At 41.5% G+C, this 25,374-nt stretch overlaps 2 protein-coding genes across 7 annotated transcripts; both read left to right on the plus strand.

Annotated features, from left to right (window-relative positions):
- The first annotated feature begins 114 nt into the window (after window positions 1–114).
- VPS26A (VPS26 retromer complex component A) lies at window positions 115–11,098 on the plus strand. The gene is made up of 9 exons (XM_015866459.3): window positions 115–306; window positions 2,608–2,757; window positions 3,995–4,067; window positions 5,456–5,612; window positions 5,746–5,910; window positions 6,545–6,651; window positions 7,644–7,712; window positions 8,390–8,532; window positions 9,373–11,098. Exons 1-9 carry the CDS (start codon window positions 130–132, stop codon window positions 9,484–9,486), a joined length of 1,155 nt encoding a protein of 384 aa, XP_015721945.2. The 5' UTR covers window positions 115–129; the 3' UTR covers window positions 9,487–11,098.
- SUPV3L1 (Suv3 like RNA helicase) lies at window positions 9,507–23,253 on the plus strand. 6 transcript variants are annotated; one of them, XM_085554101.1, is made up of 15 exons: window positions 9,507–9,644; window positions 13,284–13,361; window positions 13,617–13,724; window positions 14,974–15,088; window positions 15,664–15,832; window positions 16,367–16,478; window positions 16,744–16,821; window positions 17,032–17,123; window positions 18,023–18,203; window positions 18,586–18,679; window positions 19,195–19,414; window positions 19,643–19,723; window positions 20,750–20,926; window positions 22,163–22,311; window positions 22,700–23,253. In XM_085554101.1, exons 3-15 carry the CDS (start codon window positions 13,661–13,663, stop codon window positions 23,193–23,195), a joined length of 2,028 nt encoding a protein of 675 aa, XP_085410227.1. In that variant the 5' UTR covers window positions 9,507–9,644; window positions 13,284–13,361; window positions 13,617–13,660; the 3' UTR covers window positions 23,196–23,253. The 6 variants fall into 6 exon arrangements, with proteins under 6 accessions (XP_085410227.1, XP_085410230.1, XP_015721896.2 ...); XM_085554104.1 differs by lacking the exon at window positions 9,507–9,644 and adding an exon at window positions 11,411–11,665 and having other exon boundaries at window positions 15,664–15,836; XM_015866410.3 differs by lacking the exon at window positions 9,507–9,644 and adding an exon at window positions 11,411–11,665.
- Window positions 23,254–25,374: the final 2,121 nt, after the last annotated feature.

Here is a 25,374-nt window from a genome sequence, read left to right on the forward strand (position 1 = left end):
TTCACACTCAACCTTCCATCATTCCTCTACACAGTACGGGCTCAGCGGGCCCAAAAGCCCCGACCAATATCACGGACACGGCCCCTCCCGTCCCATAATGGACACGGACACGGCCCGTCCCGTCCCATAATGGACACGGACACGGCCCGTCCCGTCCCGCCCCGTCCGGCCACGGGGCGCTGGGGGGGGGGGCGGTCACGTGCCGCGGGGTTGGGCGTGGCGTGGCGGCCCGTAGTGTCACATGACAGGGGCGCGGGCCGGCTGCTGGTGGCGCGCGGCGGCGGAGGCACCGACCGACCGACCATGGTGAGTGAGGGACGGGGTGAGGGCGGGACGGGGGCCCACAGCCGCCGGCCTGAGCGGGGCCTTGGCCTGGGAGCGGCCGTCCGGTGCGTGGCCGCCCACCTGTGGCTGCGTGTGAGGACAGCCGGCCCGGCGGCCCTTCCCCGGCCTGCGGCCAGCGGTGCATTGCTGCCGTGCTGCTGTACGGCCTGCGGGCGGGGCGGGAATAACGGGCCGCGGCCGGCTCCGCCATGGGGCGGCCATGCGGCTCCCTGTGCGCGTTCCCCTCCTTAGCCCGGGTTCCGTGTTGAAGCCGGCACGTCTGGGCCTCTCTAAAGCCGGTCCTGTCTGTGTGCAGCTGGAACGCATTAAGGCACCGTGTAGGATCAAAGTAAAACGTCTCGTCTTGCGTAGCTTTCCTGCAGCAGTATCCGCTGGCAACTGGAGGAGCTAGTGGTTGTTGGCTTTGCTCCGTATGTTCGCATCCTCCCGGCTGAGATCACAGCTCATTGCTGTGGGTGTAGATGGAGAAGGTGAAGGATGCGCCCAGGGGTAGGGCTGGATGGCTGCTCCGGGTCGTGGTGCAGCGGCTCAGGGTGGAAGGTGCTGTGTGACCACCCTGGGTAATGCTCACCCGGAGGTAACGGACTTCCTCCTTTGGTCTGCGGGGATGGAAACACTGGCTGACCTGGAAAACAAATACAAAACTGACAAAAAGAGATGTGACTGTACCAAAAGAACTTGTGTGTCACTTTAAAATAACATAAAAATCTAAAATCTCATGTTTTTGTTTTTTTTTTTTCTGCCTCCCCCTTTTGCAGGAGCCAAACCCAGAGCCATTCTAGTGTGCAGCCACGTACAAACAAAACAAAAACCCCAAACAACACAACAGTAAAACCCCAAAGCTTCCTTTCTTGTTTCAGCAGTCATTGCACCCGTTTGTGCTTGGCAGGTTCAGCCTTGGGTTTGTCCACCTCCATGCTTGTCCGCTTTTGCTTTCTGAGTACGTGGAAGAGATGTACGTAGGCCTGTAAGTGAAGCCTTGCAGCTGTGTGGCTGGAACTGGGGCCACTTGCTCTCTGAGCAAATACAGAGCTGCTTTAGACGTGTGTAAGTGGCTGTTTTACAGCTCCAAGTTGCGCCATGTCTTGCAGCAAGTTGCTCATTGTTCCTACTGCTGGGCAGGTGCATTTATGTTGTACGCTCTTGTAGTTTATTTTGTTTTCAGTTCTACTTCAGGATCTCAGGTTTTGGATGTGTTCCTGCACAGCTGATGAAGCGAGAATGATGGTTTCACATAATCCATGTTCGTACAGCTGAAGTGGATGCCCTTATCTAGCACTGAGTGTAGATTCTAAAAACAGACAAAAAAGCCCAAACAAACAGAACCATAACGTTGCACTGAATTAGCATAGTACTGTCTGCTTCAGTTCATTGTAGTGGGCCAGTGTCTGGCTCCTAAAGAAGAAAATGTGGAGTTTAGTTTGGACCTTACTGAGCTTCCATAGAGCAGCCATTCTGCTTTGCAGTTTGTTGTGAGAAGTGTTTGAGCAAGGTCAAAGAGTGAGACTTGATTGATAATAGTCAAAAGTTTGTGCCTGGGGAGTGCAGTTGTAAGGTGAGGACAAGCATTTCATGCTTGCAGTATATCAGTGTCTGGAGCAGGGTTACAGGTAAGCATGAAACACCTGCCGTATCTGATGGTGGAGTGGCAAAGCTGAGGTAGATCATATACAAAGCTGCTGTCTCCTGTACCTGTTGATGCTCACTTGCGTTCCTAAGAGAATGACATGGCACAGGAGGAGACAGCAAATAAAAGTTCCTTATTCAACTTTTTCTAACCACGAGATTGCTTCCTGTGTTCTGTTAGATCCTCGTTTAGCTATTTGTTTTTGCCTTGCTTTGCTCCGTTACCCCTCCTACTTCTGGTCATCTGTTACTGTTGTTTATGCAGTGAGTTACAGTGGGTATAAACCATGCTGAAAGCTACGTGCTGTTCCAAATCCCAAACGAGGCAGAATAAACTTATTAACAAGATTATTATTATTATTTTAGGAGTGCAATTAAAAGGGATTACTTTTTTGAAAGGGAAATCTGTGATCTGACAGTAAATATGGTTAGAAAACTGACTTGATTGCAGTTACGTGCTAGTTGAACAACCATCTTCCATCACTGTTAAATTTCAGGTCTTAAGTACAGACATGGCTTTGTAACTTCATGGGAGCGCAACTGTTATTCCCCCATGTGTGGGGCACAGCTGCAGGTAAATACCACCTTTAAAGCGCAGAGTCCGCTGGGAAGTAACTTAAGAATTCTTTGTTGCAGAGTTTTCTTGGAGGCTTCTTCGGTCCCGTTTGTGAGATTGATGTTATTCTTAATGATGCAGAAACACGAAAAACGGCAGAAATGAAAACAGAAGATGGTAAAGTAGAAAAGCATTTTCTCTTCTATGATGGTGAATCTGTTTCAGGAAAGGTAAATTTTTGCTATTAATCACTTTACTGATTCTGATGGTAATGCATATAGAAAATCAAAAGAAAACATGTAAGCAAGAGCTGCCCTTTCGGGTTAGGCAGTTACTTGAAGAGAAAACACTATCTTCTTTTATCTGATCTTAACCATAGTTATTCAGGCAACTGGGAAATCGGAGCCTTTTCAATAGTTGGTTGTTTCTGATAATCCTTTCTGGTCATCTTGACTTTATGAATTAGCTGCTCGTGTGACCACGTGCAATCCTGTCGTTACTTCTGACAAGAAAACTATTCCAAACTGTACCCGCTCCCCTTTCTTCCCTTTAAACTTCAAAATCCACAACTCCGTATGTGTATGAGTAATTTTTTTGGCTGGTGCAGCCAACCTACTTTGCATACCCTGAAGCTAAGCCTTATGTTTCATGCCCTGAAGTGGTTTCTGGAGCTGCGTTAGAGGAGCTGTGTGTTAAGTTCAGCTGGCTGTTGAGTCAACAAGAGTTTTTCTTGGTGGGGGTGAGAACTGTCAGGTGAGAAATGAAAAAGGGATTGCCAGAGGGGTTCCTCATCTTTCACTATCACACCCAGGGAGTTCTTGCCATCATTCTTGTTTTACTAGAGCCATTCTCATTCTCTGAATATTTCAGTTAGGATTCACTTTTCCTTCAGGAAGCCTAGGTATTGGTTTCTGAGACTGACTTCTAAATATCTACTTCAGTCTTGACTGCCATACTGTTACTAGGCACCTTCCTGCTCTTATGTTGCCTTTCCATGTTAAGAGCCTGGTTCTCTACCTTAAAGGGATGTGAAACTCTCATAACACAGCCTTCAAACTCAGGAAACTGAAGGAACCAACTTTTGCATGTTTGCTGGCCTGATGGCTGCTTTCTATAAGCAGGAGCTCCTGAGAGGTGTCCAAGGGGCTCTGACAAATACAGTACAGTGGGATCAGGAGACTTGGAAGAACTGTAGTTTATTGCTTCTTCCCTTATTTTCACCACACTGATTAATCATTCACTTAGTTTGCTTTCTACTCAGATATCAGTGATGTATTGGATTTTAAGATACAGGAATTTCTCTGGTATTTGCTGTCTAGCAAGGAATCTTTGCATATGCTTTATACTCATGGAAAGTAACATTATAGAATCTGTGTTTGTGAGGTGGGGGTCTGTTTATGAGAGTCAATAATATGTTAAGAGAAAATGTTAAACTTCTAACCCTTGCTTTATTAATTGTCTTTGTAGGTGAATGTCTCTAAGCAGCATGGCAAGAGACTGGAACATCAAGGAATTAGAATTGAATTTGTAGGACAAATTGGTGAGTTTTGAAGCTATGAATAGGATGTTAGGTAGGTGTGGTTTATGGGACTTTGTATATATGGCTGCAGAGTTTTGCAGCCATCTGTTGCTGCAAACTGCAAACTCTGTCAGGTCAGTGGCTGATAAGTACCAAAGGAAGATTATATTCTACCCATTTTAACACAAGTGATGTACTAATATGTGTTTGTCAGAAAATCATGGATGATGTGTACTTGTGAGGGAGAACTGGGATGGCAAGTGTTCTGTCTCAGACATGCTGAGAATTTGATTAAGAACCACAAGAGACTTCTCAAAACTTGTGGCCACAGTGCACATGGTTGAACTCTGTATCTTTAGGTTTACCTATTTTTAAACTCATAGTCTACACTGATTGTAGATCATAAATGATGCTAATGTGAAAAGCAAGTCAAAGCATTTCAATCCTTTTTTCAACTTACATCTTTTGTATTTAGGGCACCAAGCCGAAATATCAGGTGTGTTAGACTTCTGAACTGTAGTCTTTAATTCTGCCTCTGAAGACGAGACGTGGGCAAAAAAGAAGCAGTGGGACAGCAGGGGATTAAAAACAAAGCTCCTATATATCAGCTTCTTTTAGTCTACCATCTCGTAGTTCTATGTGTTCTTCATCTGCAGTGGTATAGGATCTGCATTCTCTGAATTACCGTAGTTAGATGCAGTGTTTCTTGAATTTTTTGCTTTTTTTCCTGGATCTTTTCCTTATGCTGCAGTTCAGTAATTCTCAAGATGTTATGCAGAAGTGACCTTAGTTACTGGTTTTCTACTTTTCCATATTTCCTTGCAACCTTTCAAGTTTTAATACAGTAATACAAAAAACCTCCCCAGTAGTGTGACTGTGCTGCTCAGAGACCAGCTCCAGCTACATGTTACAAATACATTCTAAGCCTGCTCTTCTATGTGCTTTTCTGACTGATACAGTAAATAAAACCTTGTATCACTTCAACACCTTTCATTTCTGCCTGTATTAGAAAATGAGTGGTTACTAGTAACACCTGCTTCTATTGAATTGGCTGAAATGAACTGTGAAGTGATTTGCTCAATTGTTCTCTTCTGGACTGCCTCAAACTGTTTAAACAAAACAAAAACACCTGAAGAAAGAAAACAAACCCCAAACCTCACTTCTGCTGCTCCTATGTGCTTACCTGTTATTTTTAGTAGGTAACTGAGGAGAAGTTTGTTCTTTATATAAAGTGAATATTTTTTTTTCAACAGTAGGGTTAATTTTTTGTAACTTCTTATCTCAGTGGGAATTACATGATGTAGATCGAGGGATGAATAATAATTACAGCAATGTTTTAATTTATTGTATGTATCGTCTTAAAAAACAAAACACTGAAACCTACTGTACTTTATCTTCCTCAACTATAGAGCTCTTCAATGACAAGAGCAATACACATGAATTTGTCAACTTAGTGAAGGAACTTGCCTTACCTGGGGAGCTGACTCAGAGCAGAAGCTACGACTTTGAATTCATGCAGGTTGAGAAGCCATATGAATCTTACATTGGTGCCAATGTCAGACTGAGGTTTGTATCTGTTAGGACTTTTTTCCCCATTCTATCCTGCATAATTTAGCATAATCCATAATTTAGCAATTGCACTGTCTCTCTTCTCCCCAGTGCTGGATAATTCTGGCTAACTTTGTGGCTTTCTCCCTAGGTATTTTCTAAAAGTGACAATAGTGAGACGACTGTCAGACATAGTGAAAGAATACGATCTGATTGTTCATCAGCTTGCTACGTACCCAGATGTAAACAACTCCATTAAAATGGAAGTAGGCATTGAAGACTGTCTTCATATAGAATTTGAATACAATAAATCAAAGTAAGTGTGACTTAGATTGAAATGTGCAAATAAGTATCTTGGAAGAAAAAGGCAGAAAACAAAATACATAGGAAGAGGTTTTTCACTCATAGGGTGGTGGAACAGGTTGCCCAAGGAGACTGTGGGTACTTCATCCCTGGATGCATTCGAGGCCAGGCTGGATGTGGCTCTGGGCAGCCTGGTCTGGTGGTTGGCAACCCTGCACATAGCAGGAACTAAATGATTCTTGAGGTGTTTTCAACCCAGGCCGTTCTGTGATTCTACTTGATGAAGAACCTGGCATTTGGAGATTTGAAATTTAAAGCAGCGCTTTCAGTGACTATTGTTATCGAGATGTTTGCTTACTAATTACCATGGCCTTTTTTGAGGAATCCGTGTCTGTTTGGCCTTCAGTACTAATGGGAAGATCACTGCAGTTTTTTACTTTTTAAATAAAACTGAAGTACTTCCATTACAGGTGCTGCAGTGATGGAAAGGTGCTAATTACACTGGTCTGGCTGAGGTGCTTAACTTAGTGGGGAACTTATATCTGAGTAAGAGGTGGATAAGTTAACTGCCTATATATCTTCTTTTGAAGAAGGTGATAAAGAAATGCTCATTCTTTAATGAAAACCCCTGTTCATTTATTTTAAAGGTACCACTTAAAGGATGTGATTGTTGGAAAAATTTATTTCCTCTTAGTGAGAATAAAAATTCAGCACATGGAGTTGCAGCTGATCAAAAAGGAGATCACTGGAATTGGTAAGAGAAACAAAATCTGAAAGAGATGACCACCTGTATGCCAACTACGCCTTGTGCAGACTTGAATGAAGTCAGTAGTTGCCGCTTTGGTAGGACTGATGCTCAGTGTGCTTGTTTCTCAATGCTGTTTGACTACCACTTGCATCTTGTGCATGTTGTATTTAACCCCAAGCAATGCCACAGACCTTATGAGTGTTGGACTGGCTGTATGGACTTGAACCACTGTAAACAGAGCTCCTGCAGAAACACGGAAGAGCTTAAGCAGCCTTGATTTGATAATGATCAAAGAAAAAAGAATAAAATGCATCTTGAAGACTGCTTTGTGTCTGCAGAGATAAGCTGGTGGCATGAAGCCTACTGTAAAAATGTATCGTTTTCCATTAGTCTAAATGAGATATGATAGAAAATTTCAAGAGGTTTTAAGGACTAATAGTTTGATTATTGCAGATTGGGCTTGTACACTGCTGGCATTAAGAAGGCCAGTAAGAGGTTGTGGCTTATGACTTCATTCCCATGTGGCTGGGTCTGTAGTGAGTTGCTTGTGTGGAGAAGCTGCCTCTGTAATAGTAGAGGAATGGCAGGTAGTTGTACTTTCTTTTGTCACTTATCTAGGTGGTGTTTCATCCATCTTAAGTGTTGGAGAGCAGTGGCTCTTGTGCTGACTGAAGACCTTCAGTTGCTAGTGTTGGCCTCTGAGTGGAAAAGTTTCACAAACCTTACCCTGCATACTTGTCCCTAATTTAAAGCCTGTGTACTGAAGAGTCAGTAGCCAGAGTTGCTGTGTCAGTACTGGGAGGAGATAGTAGGAAGCAGTTATTCTGTCTGGGAGATGGTTTTGCTTGCTTTAACTGTGCTTGACTTAAAAACGATGTCTAAATAAATAAATACATAAGATTCCAGTGTTGCAAAGTAGAAATTGCTATGATATAACTTTGTAGGTAGATAGGTCTAAAATTGAAGCATGTGTTCTCATTGAGAATTTGTTTTATCAGGACCCAGTACCACAACGGAGACTGAAACAATTGCCAAGTATGAAATAATGGATGGTGCACCAGTTAAAGGTAAGTATTTGTGATACTATTTTGAAGAGTAAGCATTCTGAGTTAAAATTGTACTTAAAAAGAAAATAAATGAGGAGGAAAGTGGCTTCTGTAAGGCTTTTTTTGGAGAAATTTCTTTCCTATTTAAAACTGACATTTCCCTTGACTTAAGGAATTTCATTGGGATCCTGGTAGTTCTTACACTTATTTAGCACCGGAAATCTTGCGACTCATTAATGTAGCACTTTGAATCAAGCTTGACTGGGTGTTGTAGGTCAGCTGTTGAGAGTTCAAGACACAGTTTCACAGAATCGTGGAATAATTTAAGCTGGAAAAGATCTCTTAAGGTCATCAAGTGTTTTGGCTTCTGCCTTTGATTTCACACTTAGCTCCGTGTTTGGTGTGTATATGTTTTATTATTACTTTTTAAACCAAACTTCTATCTCTGAGCACTTGCTGTTGATTTCAGGACTCAGACATCTGAGTGCTTGCAGATGCCTTAGGCAGAAGCAGTACTATAAAGGTGCTTTGGTAGCAAAAGGTGGTGTAACTTAGGCCCTGTCTAAGCATGATGTTTAAATCTTAATCCATGAAAAGACTAGGCACAGTGCTTGGGGTGTTGCTTTTACTTTGCATAGATTCTAAAGCTGTTAATGTTATGTAGTTTTCAGGAACTAATTGTAACTTTCCTCTTTAAGGTGAATCGATTCCTATAAGGCTATTCTTAGCAGGCTATGACCCAACTCCTACAATGAGAGATGTCAACAAGAAATTTTCAGTGAGGTACTTCTTAAATCTAGTGCTTGTGGATGAAGAAGACAGACGATACTTCAAACAACAGGTATGGTCGAGGTGGATCTGTTGCAGAATTCTGGAATGTTCTGCATGCTGCTTTGAATGTTCAACATATTAGAAACCTACTGTGCTTCATGTATGGTGTAAATAGTTCTGTGCTTGAATGTACTGAAAGATGTATAGAAAATCTTAGCTTGAAGAATAGTGAAGATGGCTGACAGCAAGGATAGAATGCTGTGCCATACAATAACTGTGTATTTGGAATATCAAGACTATATACTTTATGGTTAAAATGAGTTACTGGTGCATTTGCTTGCTTGGTTTCTATTAACTCTTGCAGATAATTTCTACTCCTAGCATTTTCCTGGGTTCAGAGCTATAAAACTGTATTAAGGGCAGGACATGTGACTGAAAACTGTGAGGACATACTAGAAAGGGAATAGCAAAAGGAGTCACTGGCATGAAGCTATGTGAGCTATGACAAAACATCTGTCAGAATCTTCCTTCCAAAAGATAGGCAAGGTGAAATGACTATAGAAAGTGGAAGGTTACTGGAGCATGTGATTTCTATTATGGGCTTTGGAGTTTGAGAAAATGAGGAAGGAAAACTTCTTGGGCATTTCTAATACCATCAGCGAGCGGCAGAATTGTTAAGGAAAAGGTGACTGCTTTGTATTGATAAACGTGTGTTTGGGCTGAAACTAAATAGGTAAATTAGGTTATTTGTGGTGCCTTTCTGGTAACAACAGAACAGTACAGTGCATATGGAACATAAAGGGATGCAGAGTTTTTTCCAAAAGCCTTTACCCATTCTGCCTACAAATATCTAATAGTGCTACTGGCTTAGTGGTAAATAGTTGTTTCATATGTTTGCTTCCTCACATAGGAAATAATTCTATGGAGAAAAGCGCCTGAGAAGCTGAGGAAACAACGAACAAACTTTCACCAGCGATTTGAATCTCCAGAATCACAAGCATCTGCTGAGCAGCCTGAAATGTGAACTGGTATACGGTGAAAAACTTTGCAATGCTTCAGCAGGTTAAAGGTGGCAGCAGCCTGTGGGAAAAGAAGGCCAAAATTCCCATTACAACTGTCTTCCTTCATCTTACAGTGCTGCATTTCCCATACTACTAAAACGTTCTTCAGTTAAACATTCAAGTATGTATATACCTTTAAAATAAAGTGCTTTCTCAAACACTGGAACTTTCTTAAGCTATTTTATACTGCACATTTACTTTTATTTGACAATGTTATATGCACTTGGATATGCATAAGCTTAAATCTAGTTATTTCCATGCATGGTAGGCTGGTGTATTTGATTTTGCTGGTCACGGTGTAGATAAAAGCATTTCCCTTTTCATGTTGGTTTATTGCATGTCTTTTTCCAATGTTGCTTATTTGCATTTGTTTTGATTTGAAATGGCAGTAAGAGAAAAATAACTAAATCACACTAAAAATCAAGGTTTGTGGACTTGTCCTAAGATTTCTAATTACTATATTAGACAGGGTTTAACTGAAGCTGCATGTATATGCACTATAACTGGAGCCTTAGACACCTTATCAAGGTTTCTAAGAAGCTTTGAATTTCAGTAGCAAAGGATGTTAGTAAACGTCTTTGCCCTCCCTCCCCCTAGTTCTCATTTTGCCCTTCCTCTCTTAAGCCTTTCACCTGAGTCACTCCTGACTTTAAGGGTTCATTGCCCAGTAACTAATGGCTTTGGAGATGTTCACATGGCTTCACCTTCAGGTGGTGAGTGGGTTAAGTATCAGAGTGATTCTAAACACTGGTAACATTGATTATTTTGCAAATACACAGTTACTTGTGTCCTTGTGGCTTTTTGTTTCCACTTCCTTCACAATCTGTTTCCTCACTGTCCTGATAGGAGGGGCAAAATATCCTCAGAGGAGGTCCTCTAACTCATCCATTTAGGCCTGTGAGGATGGTAAATGTGCTTTTTGTGCTCTTCTAGGAAGGTATTGTGAAGCCAGGCAAGCTTCAAAGTGACTGGAAGCTTGTCTAGCACAGCAGATTGTTTGTCTTGATCATCTCATGCATTTAGTGTTTGAAGAGAGAGCTTAAACAGGTTAGCCTTCATCTACTCCCAGTGAGCATGTAGTCCACTTGCAGATGTGGGGCTTGGGCGCAATGCAAGGCCTGCTGTGTGGGAGGCTACTTGCGCTTGTAGTTCACTTGGCCTTTCAACCAAGGCTTCTTGACTTCAGTGCAAGTGTCATTGGTAACCTTACTTTATGAGTAAGCAAATAATTGAATTACATTTCTGTAAGAACTGTTTTATTACTGTGGCACTTTGATAAAACAGACACAGACTCTGTACTATATGCTCGGATACTTCTCTTCATGTGGGTATCTTTGACAGGAGAGCAAATTTAACTCCCTCATGTAAGTGCCTGTTCAGAAATCTAAAGAATAAAGTAAAAAACAAGAAGCCAAATATTTTCCTGGTCACTTGCATGTTGTAACCTGAAAATTACTCAGAGATATTTTGAAACTGATTGTATTTAACCAGCCTCAGATTGTGCAACTATGTATAATAAACGAGAACCGTACTGAGCTGCTATTTGACTTATTAAAACAGCTGTATTCTCACTAAGCACTGGCTCGTCTTTGTTCGTAGGGGGGGTTGCTTCAATTGCTCCCAGCTCTGCCTTTGCAGTAACTTGAGTTTAAATTTTGTATGTGTGGTTGTTTCGGTTTTGTTTTGGTTTTGTTTGTTTGTTTGCAGGGAGGGGGCAGTTCCCCCAGCAGACAGGGAGCGGCCCTGAGCGCAGTGAACCCGCCCCCTCTGGGCACCAGTACTGCCCGCCGCCATGTTGGCCGCCATGTTGACAGCCGCCATGGGCGGGCCGCGCATGCGCAGCGGGATGCGGTCGCCGCGTTGTGACGCGTTCCGTGCGCCGCCGCTGCCCTTGGCTGCCGATGAGGCGCTGCGCGTGGCCGCTGCTGCGGCTGTCGGCGCGCACGGGGCTCGCCCTGCGCCATGGCGGGGCCGTCCGCTTCCTCCCCGCCGCCGCCTCGTCCTCCTCATCCTCCTCATCGTCGGGTGGCGGCGGTTTGCGGGCCCCCGACACGTCCCTCTTCGTGCCCGTGCCGCTGAAGCCCGTCGAGGGTGCGGCGGAGGAGGATGTGGGCGCCGAGCTCACGAGGCCCCTCGATAAGGGTGAGGGGGGCGGCGGAGTCCGTCTGAGCGAGGGGTGGGTGATGGGGTGGGAGCTGCAGGCACCGGCCTGAATTAAGCGTAATGGTGGCGTGTTGTTTTCGTTAACCACGGTTATGGGAAGCAGAGGAAAGTGATCTCGGTTTGTTCGCATCTCTGAAGCCTGCAGCTTCCCCGCGAGGCTGTGCTGAGCGCTGGTGACCGGTGATATAAGCCAAGGGGGAGGCGTGAAGCTGTGATGGAGGAGGGTCAGGATGGACAGCAGGAAGTTCTTCACCATCGCAGGGCACAGGAATGGCCACCCAGGGAAGTGGTTGCAGCACCTTGACTGAGCTCAATAAGCGTGAGGATGATGCTCTCAAATACATGGTCTGAGATTTAGACAGTCCTGTGTGGATCCAGGAGTTGGGATCGATGATTGTTTTGAAAAGAAAAATCTACTGTATGGGAGACCAGAACACTGTGCCACGTAGCTTCACAGTTGTAGATAAAACTGGTTTGTAGCTGTATCACTCAGCTCACTACAAGTCAGTTGAATGCTTTCAGCTGTCAGACTGTGGGTGCGTGCTTGCTAATGAGAAGCAGAAGCAAACAAAGGTGGGGTATTGTCAGCAGTTCTTGTATCAGAAACAAGAAGCACATGGATGAGTGGATTGGTTGGATGCCTAGATCAGAGCACCTAAGTCTCATTGAAAAATTGTACTGAGAAATCAGTAATACTCAAGTGGCTGAAGAATGAGAGCTAAAGTAGCGTTCTAGAATGATAGAACGGTTGAGAGAGGGAATTCTTACAACAGAAGTGAATGGTAGAAAGGGTAATTAATGATTGAGATAGGACATGTCGCCTGAGTATTTACTCTGATTGCTGGCAGTTGCAGAAATAGTTACAGCTGTGTGCATTTAGGTTGAGCTGCTGTGGCCACACCCTGGTTGGTTTATGGTGGCAGTATTGTTTTGTTTAGATAGACCTTATTTTTAGGATGGATGTTTGTTCTTAGGAAGGATCATAACCTTGGGTGTTTAGAGCTGTGCTTCTAATGTCACGTTGGCTTGGATAGTGTCAAATGTTCCGGCAGACCTTTTCATCTTGCGGTAAAGGCCAGCAGGCTGTGAGTTCAGATACATGTAATGTCATGTTATCTGCTGGCCCTTCCTACAGATGCTTCACAGAAGAATTCATTCTTACTCCTACTGTGGTGTTTTCTGATTTGAAGGTCTCTCAGGATGCTCAGTAAAAGCTTTAATCGAGCAATTCAAGCAGATTTAATTTTCACTTTAAATCCTACTGCTCACTGATAGGTGCCAGAAAAAACAAACCCACAACAATGCAAACTGCCCCCAACATGTACCTCTGGTTTTGTTTCGTAAGATGTTTGCTGCAGGTTCCCTTGCTTATGGTTTCCTATCTCTACTGGGAGAAGCTGTTTTGTCACACCTTAAGATTTTCTGCTTCCACAAAAGCATTAATCAGTAACTGTGGTTAATTTGGGGAGAAATCATTTAAGACTGTTTAGCATGGCAGAAAGTCCCTCTCTCCAGAGGGATGAGACTGTAGGTTGTGACCTCTGGCTCAGCAAAATGTGATTTGATTTTGGGCAAGCTAAAAAATGTTCTTTTGCAGGTGAAGTTCTGAAAAACTTAAATAAGTTCTACAAGAGAAAAGAAATCCAAAGGCTAGGAGCAGAAAATGGATTAGACGGTAAGCAGATGTTCTAAGATGTTCTTTTATGTGAAATCTAGTTTTATTTGGATGTGTTTATTAGTAGTTGGGACTTTCATGATTCTCACAGCAGTGGTTGGTTAGGTTGCCTCTCTCACTGGCTTCAAATAGCTTTAAATTTACTTGCAATATTTTATGCAAAGGAATAGGTTTTTGATGGACCACATCAGTGTTTTGTTCATAAATACAGTGTTGTGATCCCACTCACATTCAGATTTTCATTATCTTTTGCAGCTCGCCTGTTTCACCAAGCCTTTATAAGCTTTAGGAAATATATCATGGAATCCAGTTCTGTGAGTGCTGATTTGCATATTATTCTCAATGATATATGCTGTGGTGCAGGCAAGTATCTGGAGTGATTGTAAGAAAATGTGCTTTTTTTCCCCCCTGTTTTTGACCTCTGTACTCACTTACCTGTCTGTGAACCCCCCTCCCATGATATGAAAGAGGTTGAAAAACACTGTTTCCTTTTTAGAAATATTATGCCCAGACTGTGTTCTGTCTTTAAACCTTCTGACCTGGAAACAAAAGAGGTGGAGATGTTAGCAAGTGGAAGCCCATTGCTTTGTGGCAACTATTCATTGCTGAAATGAAAACTGCACTGCTTGTTGTGTTCCTTTGTCACTAGGGGGCACTTTGAGAGCTTTCTCCTGCCTGGGTGGCTCGAGAAACATGGGAACACAAGTGATCAGTTTCTGTGTGGCACTAGTAGAATCAGAATGGTTTGGGTTGGAAGAAACATTTAAGATGTATTCTAAGCCCCCTGCTATAGGCAGGGACACTTGCCTCTAGACCAGGTTGCTCACAGCCCCATCCAGCCTGGCCTTGCATGCTTCCAGGGAGGGAGCATTCACAGCCTCATTGGGCAGTGTGTTCCAGTGTATCATCACCCTCACAGTAAAGAATGTCTTCCTAATATCTACTAAAAAATCTACTGTCTTCCAGATTAAAACCATTTCCCTTCATCCTGTTGTAGGAGAAAGTGTTGCTTGCTTGCTTACTGCATTATGTGTTGTAATTAACAGCACTTAACCAAGGGGTAATGCTGGCTGGTAATTGTAGAAACAGCTTTCCCCAGAGTTTGAACTTTAGCATTGTATGTATGTTTTTAATGACAGTAATTTAAGACCCCTCGTCTGCTCTGCAAGCGTTCAGAGCTGTGAATGGTGAACTTGGCTTTGGGAAGCTGCAAACTATTCTGGAGGTCCTCTGCTTTTCTCTGTTTATCGACAAACGCATTCTAGAAGCTTTACCTCATTCCAAGGCAGGCTGTGAATTTAGGGAGAAAAGACTCATATCTTCCTGGGGCAGAAAAAATTATTTCTCACCCTGCTTTTTCATAGCTTCTTACATAGAAGTTCTGTGATCTTGAAGACTAGCAAGAGAGAATGAACTGATTGAAGATGGTTTTTCATGCTCTTTTGTGAGCTCATGTACTTGTGTTAGTTTCTGTTTTTCTACAGAGAGCCAGAAGCTGAAAGACTTGCATAAGTGTGTGGTGAAAATAGCACTGAGTTTGTTCAGAATGTGTTATGAAAATGGCAGCCTTCAGAGAAGTGCATAAACTTACTTAAAAGTATTTGTCTTCCAGGGCACGTGGATGATCTCTTTCCATTTTTCTTGCGACATGCAAAGCAGATCTTTCCAATGCTGGACTGTATGGATGATCTGCGCAAGATCAGTGATCTAAGGCTGCCACCCAACTGGTCAGTGAGTTTCAGTGATTGTGATGTTTCCTTTTCATAGTGATTTAGAATTTCAAAGTCTGTGGACCACAATGTTTTGATGTACATTTGTGTTACGTTCTCAGTGTCAATTCTCAGTTTTTACAATAGCTTGTGTCGGAAATTCTTACCTGTGTTACAAGATATATTGCAGTCAGTTAAGAGGAAAATATGTTTGTATCCATTATGAAAGTAACTGAATTGGTATTGGCTCTCCAGAAGGCTGGTTTTTGGCTGTATCTAGGAATTCGTATGTTGGAATGTGAAAATGTTACTGTAGAGAGACCATAGCAGCGAGAGTCATTTTGAACACTGTATAAATTGAACTCTAAATGTTAGCAAGGATTGTATGACTTGTGAGATGAATATGTAAGAAATGGGAACCTCTTGATACTGGATGTATTTAAGAACTCGAGCTTTCTGTTTTCAATACTCACTAAAGTCTTTAAGCTTTTAAATTAATGTTTATTAATAAATTAAGAATTTCACCTAAATTGGTATCCAGAACATCAGATATGCGTTCAACAGCTGTCCTTTTTTTTGTGTGTGTGTTTTAGGTATCCAGAAGCCAGGGCTATTCAGAGAAAGATAATATTCCATGCTGGCCCTACAAACAGTGGAAAAACATACCATGCTATCCAGAGATTTTTGTCAGCAAAATCTGGAATATACTGTGGTCCACTAAAACTTCTGGCTCATGAGATCTTCCAAAAGAGTAATGCTGCTGTCAGTATGTTATACTACTTATCCATACCCTTAGTGTTGGAATAGTCTCATGAATGCACGTTTGTTAAGTGTTGTAACTGCTTGAAGTAGTCCATGAAGCCGCGTTCCTAGTGTGGTGCTTTTGGCAAACTTGTAGCAGTGTCAGTTCCCAGCGCTCCTTTCAGCTTTAGGCAGAATAGAGCATCACTTTCTCCAAAGCATGTGCCATGTTGTCATCCCTGTAACCCTCATTCACTTTCCCCTGCTATTTTCTCTCTCTGGGTTCAGCCGGGTTGTGCTGTTAAGGGTAAGATGTAATTTTTTGCAGAAATGGAGAAGGACATCTAATTAAGGATATTACCTCTTCATTATGCCCTCCAGTCTAATAGGACTTAAATACAGGGCACAAGTCTCAAAATGCTGTGAAGCTATTTTCTGGATAGCTTCTAGAATGCTGTCCTAAAAGCTGCTTACAGAAACTGATTTCTTCCCGCTTTGGGAAGAAGTTTATGTTGTAATGAAGAAATTTAACGTGAGTTTTCTCAATTCCTGTAGAATGTGCCATGTGATTTGGTGACAGGAGAAGAGCGTGTGTATGCCACTGAAGATGCCAGACAAGCTTCTCATATTGCTTGTACCATTGAAATGTGCAGCACAAACATACCTTGTACGTATACTCAGTTGTTTCACACATCTTTGTGTGTTATTGCTGGGACTCTGTGAGGTAGCACATCTCTTCCTTTTCACATCTGTTAAAACGATTTCTATTCTGTGTTAGAGCAGTTTCAGTAAAACCTGGATCGTTGCAGTGTAGCGTTTCTGGTGCAAGAGGTTTAGCTGGATTTCAGAAACTTTTTTTGGGAAGCGTTTGTGATATTTCTATGTAGTACTGCTGTTCCTTGATGTATCATTTTGTTGTTGTTGTTTTTAAGATGAAGTTGCTGTGATTGACGAAATTCAGATGATCAGAGATCCTGCCAGAGGATGGGCTTGGACAAGAGCCCTTCTGGGTAAGCTTGATATTGTTGGCAATTAACTTTTGCTCATGGGTAGCTAGAGATATTGACTGCAGTATTTAATCTAATGTGAGATGAAATGTGTAGACCTCGATGTGTTCAGCTGCAAAATGTAGTTTTTGGGTAACTGTTTATGTCAGCCAATCTGCTGTTGGATATAAATGTGTAACGTGTTGTATTTTGTTTTCACTGGGTCTTGTTTAGGGCTCTGTGCTGAAGAAATCCATGTTTGTGGAGAAAGTGCTGCCATTGATTTGGTGACAGAGCTCATGTACACTACAGGGGAGGAGGTTGAGGTAAGCTTTTAAATTCTGTGAAGTTATGGATAGATCATCAAATTCTTGCTGGGAAAACAAATGTGGGCTCTTGTCTGGGATACCACTGATCAAATTTACTCTTGCAGTAGTTCTTGTTAGAATGTTTCTCAATTCCCATAAACTGAAGGAAATGTTATAAATTGTATTCTTTTTATTTTTATTAAAGAAGTGCTTTATTGCTGAATTCTCCTTAGGGAATGCTGCAGCTCTGTAGTGGCTTTCTTTGCAGGTCTGTTCTTCCTAGATGGAACTGTTTCCCTTGTTTTGCTCAGGTTACTTGATCTGTTGGTAGTTATTCTCCATACAATGAGAAAAAAAGTTAAAAGAGCTTTCATCTCTAGAAGAAAGCAATTGAAAGATCTCTGAAACCCAAATTTCCTATAGTAAAAACTGCTGTCTTCAGAAGGCTCCTTCATGAGCCTTATTAAAAACATCACAGTTTGATCCTAAGAAAATCCAGCCTGCATAATTCCTGGTGAATATGTGTGGCTTTACGTAACTGTAATTGCTGGATTATGTAGCTATGAAAGGGGATCACTTACAACATTTGGATGACTGAAATATTGAAAACAGGCTCTTATTTCTTAGGATGGCCATTGTTATGTCATATGTGTATTTCTTCACTTTAATATAGTTGACATGCACAGATGTGTAGCCTGTCTGTTTCTTGTAAAGGCCTCATAGTTCTCAGTTTGAGAAGTGCTACAAGTACTTCTCAATTGTACCTTTTTTCAAGTAATTCTCTGAAGAGATAACTACTATCTGTGAGAGGTTCTTCAGCATTATGGTCAGTTGGGATGGTAAACTGTGCTGTACGATCTTCCAGAGGAATTTGTCATCTAAAATCATGTTATCTTTGATAACTCCTTCGATTCTAGGTCCGAAACTACGAGAGACTCACTCCTCTTACTGTGTTGGATTATGCCTTGGAGTCTTTAGATAACCTCCAGCCTGGGGACTGCATTGTTTGTTTCAGTAAGAATGACATTTATTCCATCAGTCGGCAGATCGAAGCTAGAGGGTTAGAATGTGCTGTTATATATGGCAGTCTGCCGCCAGGTAAGGCATTCTTCTATTTATTTTTAAGAAAATCTTTTAATTCTGATGCTTCTATAGAAAAACTTCTAAAATGAAGTTTGAGTTGCATTTAAATATAGTGAGAGAAAGATGTATGTTGGCTGATATTGTGATCTTAGTGTTAGATGTTTTATTATATACCATTTTATTACTTAATGTTGTTCTTCACATAGTCTTAGTCCAGTCTATCAGCAGGTCTGGGAATGGTTTAAATCTCCTTTCCCTCTACCCTCAACCACAGACAAATACCAACCAAATAAAGAGTTTTTTCCTCAACTTACTTTAAAGTAAAAAATCTTAGTTATATGATTATTTATTTAATAAGAAGAGTTTGCTATGTAAAGTTTCTGTCATCCTGCTTTAGGAACAAAACTTGAACAGGCAAAGAAATTCAATGATCCCAATGACCCATGCAAAATCTTAGTTGCTACAGATGCCATTGGAATGGGACTCAATTTGTAAGTACTCCAATCTGGTTGTAGTATGATTTTTTGGGGGTCTAATACCTGCATTAGTTTCCTCACTTGTTTCTGGGTAACACAGTACAGAATGCTTTGATTCTGAAGTGCTGATAAATTTGACTGTGAAGAAGGTTTAATTTGAATGTCTTGTTTGGCCTAATTCTGTGTTATAAGGTGGGAGGAACCTGCTTCAGTGTAAGGCTACAGAGATTTAGGCTGGATATCATGAAGAATTTCTTCACAGAGTGGCTGAGCATTGGAATGGGCAGCTCAGGGAGGGCATGGAGTTGCCATCCCTGGAGTTATTTAGAAGAGACTGGATGTGTCGCTAAGGGATGTGTGATGTAGCAGTGCCCTTTTGAATATGATGTGTTCTTAAATAGTGTCTGTAGCCATTTATTTTACAGGAGAAGAGGCCTTAGAAAATAAGGCTTTCATTCTTCTGCAGTAGGTAATATAGTGGAAATGGTTTGCATGAAGGATTCCTCTCTGGTTTTCTTCCTATATTTCAGGTGTATAAAAAGAATAATTTTTAACTCAATAGTAAAGCCAACCGTCAATGAAAAAGGAGAGAAGGAAATAGATTCAATTACAACCTCTCAGGCTCTACAAATCGCAGGCAGAGCTGGGCGTTTTGGATCGTCTTTCAAGCAAGGAGAAGTCACTACAATGCACCGCGATGACCTGCTGCAGCTGAAGGAGATCTTGGGCGAGTCTGTGCCCCCTGTGAAGGTGAGAGTTTTGCTACCTGGTTTGTATGGATGTGCTTCAGTTATATTGAAACTGCTTATATTTTTAAGAATTAAAAGCTCAGACATAAAAGATTTTAAGTTCCAGTTAAGTGTGCTTTAAAAATAGAACACTGTAGGCTGTTGTCTTTCTAGATTTTGTATCTGATGCACTAACATAAGAATAATGCTGAGGATTAATGGAAAGTGTTGTCTTTATTTTTCCCCTTAGGCTGCTGGCCTACATCCTACTCCTGAACAGATAGAAATGTTTGCCTATCATCTCCCTGACGCCACTCTATCTAACCTAATTGTAAGAACGACTGAAATTATTAGCTTCTGTAGCACTGTTCTTTGTCAATGTTTTCTTAGAAACCAGTACTTCAGGAACATGACAGTTTGTATCGTTTACTGATGTTACAGTGTTATATAGCAAAGTATACAGTTTCTAACGTAGAAGTAAAAGATGATACTTGGGGACCTGGAAGATTCAGGCTGGTAGGGTAGCAGCAGGCTTCTAAAATCTGTGAATTTCTGGGCTAGCTTGTAAGTACTGAGATTTGTTAAAGAAGAAAAACCAGTCTGTTATTGATATCTTTAAGTATTCAGTCACATATCTTGTTAAGAAGCTCAGTGCTTTTCTAAAGAACTTAAAAATAAGTCTTCAGAAGATACGCAGCAAAGAAACTAGTCTTGTGGGCACGTAACAGCACAATGGCATCTCTTATTTCTCCAAACCTTGGATAATTGTCAGATATTCTTTGGACTCTTGCAACACCGTATTTATCTTTTAATTTCTTTCTTCCTAAAATAGATCTGCTCCTGGCATTGGCCTAAAAATAGCTCAGTTGTTGATTTTTTTTGTACTGCAAAGTCAGCTTTTTGCACCGTGCTAAGTGGTAAACCTGGAAGTGATTGATTTTTATGATGGTATTCTTTGTAGCTAATATATACATTTACAGAAAACTGCGTTGGTTACTTAGAAAACCAGTTGAAAATGCTTATTAAAGGGTAGTCAGTGCATTATGTCTTCTCCTCTGAGCCTGTGTCTGAGAATTTAATGGAAATCCCATTTCAAAGAGCAGAGGTGGCTCTTCTGATCCTCTTACTCCCTTCCTCTTCCCCCCAGGTCTTTTTACTATAAATATATATATATATTATTATATTATTATACATAGTTATAGATGTGGATTACGTTTGATATGTAACAGTTCTTTCAGTATAACCAGCATTTAAAACACCAAATTGTGTTTTATTTTTTCTTTTTCTTCTGGTAATAAAAAGTTTGACAACTCTTCCCTGTAATAACAAACCTCTTTGTTTGATGATGTTCTCGCAGGATATTTTTGTGAGCCTCTCACAAGTTGATGGGCTTTACTTTGTCTGCAATATCGACGACTTTAAATTTCTAGCAGATATGATTCAGCACATTCCACTGAATTTGCGATCACGATATGTCTTCTGCACTGCACCCCTGAACAGAAAAGAGCCTTTTGTGTGTACCACGTTGCTGAAGGTCAGTTATTGTTTGTTCCTCAGAAAATGTCAGCTTTATTTTTCGATGAAGCATATTGTGGTGTAGTGAGCAGCTGTATTTATGGGGGGTTTTGTCGTTAGGTGGTTTGAGAGCATTCTTAATGCTTAATTCTGGTCATGAAAAATAGTCCTTAAAAAGCAAGGTGACACTAATTCAAGGTGTTAGCTTGTCAACAACCCAGAGGGATGTGGGATTTAATGTGATGATTGCTATTAAAACACAGTTATGTAAAATTGAAATCCCACAGGATGTAATCCTGTGAATTGGATGTCAGAATTACATCAGTTCAGTTTCCAGGCCTGGATAAACTCTTTTCCTCTTAGGAATTTTTAGTCAGCCGATTTCAGTTTTTCAGCAGTAATTTCTTTCAAGTGTTTTTACTTTGTTCAACGCTATCGTCTTTCTCCCTTTAAAGGGATTATAATTCACATTTTTGATAGTATGTTGTGATCTCATATCACAGATGTTAGGTAGATTTATGCCTTTCGAAACAGCAGAAGAGCTGTTATTGCAGATTAATCTGCTTGGGTTGTGAATAATGCATTTCCTAAGTCAAGCAACACATTTAATATAATTTTCTCAATCCTGGAGATTCTGAAACAAGATAATTAACAGAATAGGAGCAAGAGAAGTAGAAAACACAAGGTTTGTTCTGCTAGGTGAAATCGCATATATCCAGTATTATGTTTTTTTGGATATCTCTGTACTTTTGCAGCTTAACTCTGTGCATGGCCCATGGACAAATTGTGTTAATGAGGTCTGGGAAAGGAGAGGTGACTCCCGCATTGAGCAATTAAGTAAAAGAATGTGTGGCATTTGGGCTGTGTAAAACAAAGCAGGTATTTTCTGAAGTACTGGATAAAAACTCAAGGGAAACTTTTGGGAAACCAAATTACTTTGGTTTGGTTAGTGGCTGTTTTCTTTGATAGTAAACTGGCATGAAAACATTATCTAGGAGCAGACTACACTTCTGACTCTTCATTCAGTTCTGTGCTCTGAGGGTTTCAGTAGACGTTTGGTAGAGTGTAGCAGTCAGTACAAATGGATGTTCTGTCAGTTATGAGGAGTGTAAAATAGCCTGCTTGTTTATAAGTTGAATGAGTAATACAACTGGTTTCAGAAACAATAGTGTTGTAAACAACTTCATTTCTTCCCTTCTGACTAACTGAATCTGATTTTGCTGAATCCACTTTTTTTTTCTTCTCCTCACTCCAGTTTGCAAGACAGTTCAGTAGGAATGAGCCTCTGACATTTGACTGGCTCTGTCGACACACCAAATGGCCACTAGCTCCACCAAAGAACATCAAGGAGCTGGTACACCTTGAGGCTGTTCATGATGTTTTTGATCTCTACCTGTGGTTAAGGTATATGTGCTCGAGAATCCCTTTTTCTTCTGTTAATATTATGATCCACTGTCCTAGAAAAGCAATGTCTTTCCTGCAGTGTCTGTGTGGTGCAGTGTGGGCTCATCTATGGCCTTTGAAGGTCTTGAGAAATGCTGATGTAGCTGTGTTGTGGGAACAAGTCCTGGGTTCTGCAGAGAGCAATTAGTGACTGGCATAGAGTTAGGAGCAAGGGTATCCCAGATTGGAGCATCAGGAATACCGCTTAAAATACAGTGATCTTCCCATGCAACATGTAATACATTTTCTTTTTTGCTTAACATAGTATGTGTCTCTTTTTTGTCCCGGTCATTAGTCCTTTAACATAAAGGTTTAACTTACTGTATCTTATTGTGTTTCACCTCTTCAGTTACCGCTTCATGGATATGTTCCCCGACGCTGCCCTCGTACGGGACATTCAGAAAAAACTAGATGACATTATACAGATTGGTGTCTGCAACATCACCAAACTGATCCGAGCTTCCCAGTCTGGTGCTGCTCCTGGAGCAGCAGAAGTTATGTCAGAAAGCTTTCCCCTTTCAAGGACTAAGAGAGATGTTGGGATGGTTTCAGACCATCATGATGCAAAATCCACAGAGCCCCTCTCAGTTACACTGGATGTTCCAGGAGAAAGAAGAGCAAAGAGCATAAGAGCCCATAGGTCTGCTACAAGGCAGGAGGATCTGAAAAGCCACGGACGTGGATCTCTTGCCAACAGATTGCTACGTGAAGGACTTCTAACGCAAGAGATGCTGAGACAGCTGGAGAGTGAGTGGCAGGATCAGCGCAGGAGTGGTAGATATGGCCTTGCCTCGAGAAGAAATGACCAGAGTAGTTCAAAGGAAATGGGAAAAAAGAAAAAATAGAATCCATGTCCTGATTCTGTTTAGTTTTTATTCCTAAAATAAAGTACTATTTTAATAACTTCTTTGGCATTTCATGTTTACGCTGATGGAGCTCCCTGATATTCTTCCTCCACCCATGTCCAGTTATGTGAAGCATTCAGAGAAATACACTCGTGTAGGCTCAGAGGCCGTACCTCTGCTTTTAGCAACCTGCTGTACACTTCTTCAGTTGCGGTGTTCAGCAACGGTGTATGACATGCTGCTCTGTGAAAACTTGAACCTGATGCCTCCTTGAAATATATCCTCACATCATTAATAAACACCAGATATTTCACCGGTAATGAATTAGCTACTCATTCCATACCTTCTCAGAGGGCAGAGTTTAGCCCGATAACAAACAGATAACGAGCAACCCGGCAGGGAACTTGGTCAGAATGGTGATATGAGTCATGTGCTTCTAACCTTCGTGTCTTGTGGAAATGTGGGAGGAGGCAAAAAGCATTTGTGTTAATACTTGGGGGTTAAATTCTGGTCACAGGATTTTTTTTTAGGTAAATTCTGTCATGTGAAGGGTAAGTAAACCTGCCCTTCCTCTTTGCATTTGGTTTTTGGTGGCTTTTTTTGGCTAAAAAATATTTTAAAGGCAATTTTTGGGGGGAAGATTATGTGATTATTTCTGGGGGAAAGGTGGAGGTGTTAGAGGGATGGGTGTAATTTATTTCTGAGAAGTTCTCGTCTGTTTCTCCTGATGTGGTTTTATACAAGCGATTTCGTTATGCTGCACTTTATAAATGATACATATATGTATATATATATATATATTTGCTTCACATTCTAGCTTGTTTGTGATACATGGATTTGGAGGGGAGATCTAAGTGGAATCTTTCACTTCAAACTACAGACTGTTCATTGAGTTTTAATAACAGCTAAGGTTTGGTACTCATGCCAGAACCTGACATATGTTTTTAGTGGAAGCCCTTGAGCTCTCAGTAGAGATAATGGGGAGTGGAAAAGGTTGGATGCTGAAGCTGCAGTGTGTATTCACTGGAAGGGGTTTCAGGTGTAGCACGTTGCTATAGCTGCATGGAGACAGCTGTATTGCAGCAGCTGTGTATGTGTGCTAACAGTTTTCCCCAGCTGTTTTTGTTGCATTACACACACTGTTTGCATTATTTACTCAAATGCAAGCAGTGCATAAATGTTTGCTAGTCCACATGATTTCATGTTGATTTCAGTGCCAAACCACTGTAGTGGGAAATGTTCCTGTTCTTCTGCAAAACCCCATCTTTCTTTCCTTCTCCAAGGCAAAAATAAGCAGCTATAGTGGCCATGCACATGTTGTGAATTTTCTGGCTTGGGGATGAGTAATTCTGCTTTGCTTCCCAGATTCATGACAGCCTAAAGGCAACACCGCTTGTACAGCACCCGACACTTGTGTGGGGATGACTCCCCTATTCTTTCCCCTGTCCCCCTTGATGTGGGTTGCAGGAGGCTCATGTCGCCCCGTGGGCTGCTTCTAGACTGCTTTGATGTATGTATCCTTTAATTGTATGCGTAGCTGCCTGCTAGTGTATATGTTTTAAGCAAGGGAAGAGTGGCTGGGTCTGGAGGTGTAAGCCAGTCTTGCAATACAGAAGCAAAATGCCTATAAACATTCTTTTTTTGTATTTTGGTGAGATTAGTGCTTGGCTTAACTGGTAGCTTGTATCCATAGTGACTCCATAGTAACTGTTACGAGAGCTCTGAAGTGTATTCAGACGTTTCCAGGCTGACTTTTTGTGAAAGTTTTCCTTTCTTCTGAGCTAATGATGTGATTGTCGTTGGCTGCCATTAGTGTGGCTGCCAAATAGATCCCACATGGTAAATCTGGACTGGTGTGCTGTGCACCATGAACATTCCAAGTTCAAGCCCCTGGGGGAGATGGAGTGGCTCTTCTTGGGGGAAGCTGTGCTGGAACGAGGATTTTCTAAACATCAGCAGCAACTTTGTTCACTTGATTTAGGAATCACATTTGCAGAACTTGGCTTCAAGTGCTCTGATTTCCAGATTGATTTAAGTCACTCAAGTTTTAGGTGTTTGGAAATGTATTAGTTTCACAGCTAATTTGTGTTTGTGTGTTGTTGCACATCTAATGGGAAATGATGCTAACTGCTCTTCGGTAAAGACAAAAACAAAGCCTTCTTTCTCTTAAGACTGAACT

This window comes from Coturnix japonica, chromosome 8 (assembly GCF_054131305.1).
Source record: "Coturnix japonica strain WE chromosome 8, WE-NBRP24, whole genome shotgun sequence".
Taxonomy (NCBI): domain Eukaryota; kingdom Metazoa; phylum Chordata; class Aves; order Galliformes; family Phasianidae; genus Coturnix; species Coturnix japonica.

Excerpts from the sequence above, each read along its gene's own strand:
- VPS26A (XM_015866459.3), top strand. The coding sequence starts at position 130 with ATGGACACGGACACGGCCCGTCCCGTCCCGCCCCGTCCGGCCACGGGG. Across the intron at positions 307-2,607 it reads GCACCGACCGACCGACCATG|AGTTTTCTTGGAGGCTTCTT; the intron begins GTGAGTGAGGGA and ends TCTTTGTTGCAG. Across the intron at positions 5,613-5,745 it reads GGTGCCAATGTCAGACTGAG|GTATTTTCTAAAAGTGACAA; the intron begins GTTTGTATCTGT and ends CTTTCTCCCTAG.
- SUPV3L1 (XM_015866410.3), top strand. The coding sequence starts at position 11,425 with ATGAGGCGCTGCGCGTGGCCGCTGCTGCGGCTGTCGGCGCGCACGGGG. Across the intron at positions 13,725-14,973 it reads TGATATATGCTGTGGTGCAG|GGCACGTGGATGATCTCTTT; the intron begins GCAAGTATCTGG and ends TTTGTCTTCCAG. Across the intron at positions 17,124-18,022 it reads CTACAGGGGAGGAGGTTGAG|GTCCGAAACTACGAGAGACT; the intron begins GTAAGCTTTTAA and ends CTTCGATTCTAG.